Genomic DNA, 6,000 nt, shown 5'->3' with positions numbered 1-6,000 from the left:
CAAAAAAGAAACCCCAAAGAAGATCCTGACAGGGTGAATAGCTCACCCATGACCTTGCCAGTAAGTGGCAGCCAGGAGTCGGGCTGTTCTGACCACTCAGAAACCCGCTGTACCAGGAGGAGGCTGACCAATGAGGTTCTTATCCTTGCAGAGTGCGTGCTCGCTGCTATTTATTTTTATACCCCTAGTCTTTAGATTCATAAAAATGCTAGAGGACACATATTACTATTATATAGAAAAGTTTCATTTATTCAAATTAAATTATGGTATGAGTTTCATATACAAATAAATTCTGTGTAAATAATACAAAATGCTACAAATTTCAATCTTGTAAAAATGCAAAAATACTTGTAATACTATACATATATAATTCCTTTAACATGACCAACACGTACAGTGGTTGACACTGCACATGCGCTCTCCCGCTAGCTGAAGCTGCTGAGACAGCATCCAGCCTTTGGCTTCTGTGACGTCAGCGCTCCCTCCCGCAGCTGCCTCACGGTGAGCCAGCAGGCCCTCCCCCTCAACCCTCAGTTCAAGATGCTTCAGATTATGTGCCATCATCAGGAGGGAAGCTACCTATTCTCTGGCTAGTTAGAAGGAACCATCATGGGGAAACCGGGTCCTCCTACAGCCCTGACACCAGCCTGCCAAACTGCAAACAGACCTCTACTGTGGAGAAGCGCGGTACATCACTGGTCTAACTCGTTTTCATTCTGCAGCGTCTTCATCGCTAGGCCCCAGAGAGTCATGCTGGAGAAAAACTGGCCCTCTGAGTTCCTATAAGCGGTGGAAGATGCTCGACTGCCCAGGGGATCACCGCAGTGGTTGTCCAAAGCAGCCAGAGAGGAGCGGATCATGGCCATGCCATCGGCCTGCAGCGGCTCGCCACCGGCTGGGGTGTCCACATCCGAGTAAGCATAGGTCTGAGGCTGTGTCTGCTGCATCTGGGGCTTGGCGAGTTTACCAGGATCCAAACTCAGCTTCTCCTGGTCACTAACTCCATGAGGTTGGATCATGGACCGTAACTTACAATAGGAGCCGCCAGAGTGGCTATCAAATTCCGCCACAGAATTTTCCACTGGGTGGACGGGGAGTTTAACCGACACTGGCATCAGCGTCACGGACGTGTCTTGGGAGAAAGAGTCTGAGCTCTGAGATTTCTCCAGGTCGGAGGTCTCGATAGCTTGGCTGAGCTCCTCCAGCACGTCTGGGCTCTCGTCACCAGCTTTGCAGTGCATCTTCTTGTGCCGCCGGAGCACTGCGGAGCGGGTAAAGCACTTGTTACAGATCTCACACGTGTACGGCTTCTCCCCAGTGTGAGTGCGGACATGTCTGCGGAGGTCACCTGACCCCCCAAAACATTTCCCTGGAAAAAGAAAAACATTTATTTATTTAAACAGGGTCTCGCCCAGGCTGGTCTTGAACTCCCAGCCTCAAACAATCCGCCTTCCTCAGTCTCTCAAGCAGCTGGACTACAGGCGCGTGATACCACGCCTGGCTAATATACATATACATTTTGTAGAGACAGGGTCTTGCTATGATGCCCAGGCTGAAAAAGGATGTTTTTACAGTGGCCATTCTGGAAGGATTCTCTCCTCCCCTCCTAAGACACCGAACAACCCTGATCTGAGGAGGGGGGTCACCTCACAGCTCCTGCTCACTCTGGAAGGCTTTCCATTCCTGTGGGAGGTGCTTCTCCAGCTGCGGACCCCTCCAGCTTACGACCTTTGGTTTTGAGTATCTCAGCGTCAGTCCTTTGATTCTCACTGAGTCTCCCTGCACGTGGGTACCATGGGCACCTGCCAAGCCCATGCTGAGAAACCACAGCTCTCCTCGTCAGTTTCACTACATGTTCATAAATCGAACACAGCCAATCTATAATTTAGAAACACCTTTTCTAAAGGTGTTTGTGTATTCGGGTGTTTGTCTCGAAAAAAAAAAAAAAATTGCCCAGGCTGGAGTGAAGTGGCGTGGTTTTGGCTCACTGCAACCTCTGCCTCCAAGGTTCAAGTGCTTCTCCTGCCTCGGCCTCCCGAGGAGCTGGGACTACAGATGCCTGATACCACGCCTGGCTAATTTTTGTATTAATATTTTTTTTTTTTTTTTTTTTTTTTTGAGATGGAGTCTGGCTCTGTCGCCCAGGCTGGAGTGCAGTGGCCGGATCTCAGCTCACTGAAAGCTCTGCCTCCTGGGTTCACGCCATTCTCCTGCCTCAGCCTCCCGAGTAGCTGGGACTACAGGCGCCCGCCACAGCACCCGGCTAATTTTTTGTATTTTTAGTAGAGACGGGGTTTCACTGTGTTAGCCAGGATGGTCTCAATCTCCTGACCTCGTGATTCGCCTGCCTTGGCCTCCCAAAGTGCTGGGATTACAGGCGTGAGCCACCGCGCCCGGCTTGTATTAATATTTTTAGTAGAAATGGCATTTCACCATGTTGGCCAGGCTGGTCTTAAACTCCTGACCTCAAGTGATCTGCCCACCTTAACCTCCCAAAGTGCTGGGAGTGAGGCGCCCAGGCTGTAGTGAGGCACAATCTCAGCTCACAGCAACCTCCACCTCCTTGGTTCAAGCAATTCTCATGTCACAGTCTCCTGAGTAGCTGGGATTACAAGCGTGTGCCAACACACCGGGCTAATTTTTATATTTATTGTAGAGATGGGGTTTTGCCATGTTGGCCTGCCTGGTCTTGAACTCCTGGCCTTAAGTGATCAGCTCATCTCAGCCTCCCAAAGTGCTGGGGTTACAGGCATGAGCCATGGCGCCTGACCCTGTATTCAGCTTTTAACAAAATTGTATGCATTCCTGTCCAAGTTCTATTTCCTTTCTCTGTGAATATGGCAAAGGTAAGGAATCTAGCTCCACCATTGGAGTAGGTAAGATGAGAAGGAACTCAGCACATAACCTTACAAAGGCCACAGACTAGCCAAGAATGAGCTGCACAACTCACATGGATAAATATTTAGAACTTTTCACTTTATATCTGAATTCTCAGCTATCTAGCTCCAGTCAAGCAATGGGTAGGCTATTTTTTTGTTTTTTGTTTTTTGTTTTTGAGACGGAGTCTTGCACTGTCGCCCAGGCTGGAGTGCAGTGGCGCGATCTTGGCTCATTGCAAGCTCCGTCTCCTGGATTCACGCCATTCTCCTGCCTCAGTCTCTCAAGTAGCTGGGACTATAGGCGCCTGCCACCACACCCGGCTAATTTTTTGTATTTTTTTTAGTAGAGACAGGGTTTCACCATGTTAGCCAGGATGGTCTCGATCTCCTGACCTCGTGATCCTCCTGCCTCAGCCTCCAAAAATGTTGGGATTACAGGCGTGAGCCACCGTGCCTGGCCTATTTTTTTTTTTTTTTAAGCCTTGAATAATCAAACTGGACGTGAGCTTACATGCCTAAACTTTGGGCACATTTTCCATATAAAAAATACTGTAGGCCAGCTGAGGTGGCTCACACCAGTAGTTCCAGCACTTTGGGAGTCTGAGGAGGGAGGACTGCTTCAGCTCAGGAGTCCAAGACCAGCCTAGGCAACATAGTGAGACGCTGTGTCTACAAAAAACAAAATAAAAATTAGCTGAGTGTGGTGGTGCATGCCTGTGGTCCCAGTACTCAGAAGACTGAGGCAGGAGGATCGCCTGTGCCCAGGAGGTTGAGGCTGCAATGAGCTGTGATCACACCACTGCACTCCAGCATGAGCAACAAAGAACCCCGTCTCAAAAAAAAAAAAAAAATTAAAAAACCAGAAACCAAAACACTACAACAACACATCACAGTGACCTTTGCCTTTGTGCTTTCACATCTGTGTTTTGCCCACAATGTCAGGCTCAGGCTCAGTCTCCTTCACAGAATGCTAGAGTGAAAGCATATTTAGTTTCTGCGTTGCCCCTGTAACACATGCTTTACTCAGACATGCGGAATTTTGTGAATTAGAAGCTTCACTGCTGCACTTGCTGGCTGCTTCCAACTGTTTGCTGCTCTAACATAAAGTTTTTATTTTTATTTATTTATTTTTTTTTTGAGACAGTCTCACTCTGTCGCTCAGGTTGGAATGCAGTGGCGCGATCTTGGCTCACTGCAACCTCCGTCTCCCGGGTTCAAGTTAATTCTTGTGCCTCAGCCTTCTGAGTAGCTGGAACAACAGGCACACACCACCATGCCCAGCTAATTTTTGTATTTTTAGTAGAGACGGGGTTTCGCCATGTTGGCCAGGCTGGTCTCAAACTCCTGACCTCAAGTGACCCACCTGCCTCAGCCTCCCAAAGTGCTGGGATTACAGGCGTGAGCTACCGCGCCTGGCCAAGTTTTTATCTTTCTTTACATTGTTTCTTCAAGATAAATTCTCAATAGTTGAATTACTGAACAAGATGGGACAAGCACTTTTAGTATCCCTAATATGTAAAATTTTTAGTCATGACAGAGTTCCCACCAAGAAAGAGGAGTATGGGAGTCTCTCCTTCGTCTTTCAAGTCGAGAGGAGCTTGGCTCCACCTGTGTCCGGTCGCAAGGAGGGCACAGGGGAATAGCGCCCACCTCCTGCACAGTAGGTCTAGTAGGGGATAGGTGGGTGGGCGCCACACTGCTGTGGGCCTGCAGGCCCCTGAATGCAGGCCCCTGAACACAGGCCTGAAGGCTGCCACCCACTGGACAAGAGGCACGCTGGAGCTGCTCTGAATCAGCAGGGAGGCTGCCCAGAAGGCAGTGAAGCCCCAACAAAGCCTCCCTATAGTAAGCTGCTACTAACTCAGGAGCCAGGAAAGAGGCCAGTTGGACAGAAATGCATGGCTGCGTAGTGCAGGCCTGTGTCTTGGAAAGCACAGTGAAAAGCTGGGGGAAGACAGGGAAGGCAGACTTGAGAACTATGAAGCCCAGCACGCATGACACAGCAAGAGCGCGCGAGCCTGCGAGCAGTTCGACACACTGAGAAGCTCAGCATGTGAAACCCTCTTAAAATAGAACTGTCTATATACCCAAGAAAATGGAAACACACCCCCACACAGGCCTGTGTACACAGATGTTCATAGCTGCTTAGTGCAAGAAGTCGACTACAAAATACCCCGTGTCATATGAGTCCATGCATAGGAAATGTCTAGAACGGGCAAGTCCACAGAGACAGAACCTAGAGGAGTGGCAGCCAGGGGCCTGGGCTGGTAATGGGGTTGCTAATAGGTATAAGGCTTCCTTTTGGGGTGATGAAAATGTTCTAAAATTAGATTGTGTTGAGAGTTACACAACTTTGTGAATCTACCAAAAACCACTGAATTGTTCACTTTAAATTGGTAAATTTTATGGTATGGGAATATTGTCTCAAAGCTGTTAAAAACTGACCCTGTCACATAACATTCCTGCTCTCTTCAGCTCTTCCCCATCCCCCAGAAGTTGACCTCGTCAGGGTGGGAAACCAGGGTTAGTGAGGCAGGGAAAGGGCAGAACCCTAAGTGGAGTGGAGGGGACGGAAGGCCTCACTTCCTCCACAGCAGGGTCTGAGCAGCAGCAAGTCCTAGCCGGGGAGGGAGGACAAAATTTACCTTTAAATCAAGTTCACAGTTGTGACAATTATTTGGAACTGACATTTTAAATTAGTGATTTGAGACTCATTACTGATGCTTTGAGATGAAGCTCTCGCTGTCACCCAGGCAGTGGTGCGATCTCGGCTCACTGCAGCCTTGGCCTCCTGGGCTCAAGAGATACTCCAGCTCCCACCTCCCAAGTAGCTAGGATTACAGGCACACGCCTACATTAGTGATTTAAAGTGATGAAACTTCACTTTCTAAGAGTGATCAGAGTGGTCATGGAGCTGCCTAAATCTGTATCCAGAAGATCTGTGTACAATTTAAATGGAGGGACAAAAACCAAGTGTTCTCTGGTTATATGCAGAAGTCCTGCTGGTTTCAGACTCCAATTACAATCAGAACGAACCCCTCTGAATGGTGCCCTGAATCCAGGCTCCCTACAGCTGGACTCTGAGCATTTCTTATTTGGTCTAAACAGATCATCATCGAAG

The 6,000-nt window shown here is 48.7% G+C and overlaps 1 protein-coding gene across 5 annotated transcripts in view; it reads right to left on the bottom strand.

The window, feature by feature from the left end:
- Positions 1-228: 228 nt before the first annotated feature.
- LOC105465852 (zinc finger and BTB domain containing 49) overlaps positions 229-6,000 on the bottom strand; it is a 32,752-nt gene continuing 26,980 nt past the window's right edge. For 2 of the 5 annotated variants that reach the window (XM_011714487.2, XM_024787915.2), the window contains exon 8: positions 229-1,369. In XM_011714487.2, coding sequence (XP_011712789.1) covers positions 693-1,369 — 677 coding nt within the window. In that variant the 3' untranslated portion in view covers positions 229-692. The remainder of the gene's footprint in view (positions 1,370-6,000) is intronic. The other 3 variants (XM_011714486.3, XM_071093870.1, XM_011714485.2) reach the window with 2 other exon arrangements.

The sequence above is a fragment of the Macaca nemestrina genome, chromosome 3 (genome assembly GCF_043159975.1).
Source record: "Macaca nemestrina isolate mMacNem1 chromosome 3, mMacNem.hap1, whole genome shotgun sequence".
In the NCBI taxonomy this organism is placed as follows: Eukaryota; Metazoa; Chordata; class Mammalia; order Primates; family Cercopithecidae; genus Macaca; species Macaca nemestrina.
This window is presented reverse-complemented; position numbering and strand designations above follow the sequence as displayed.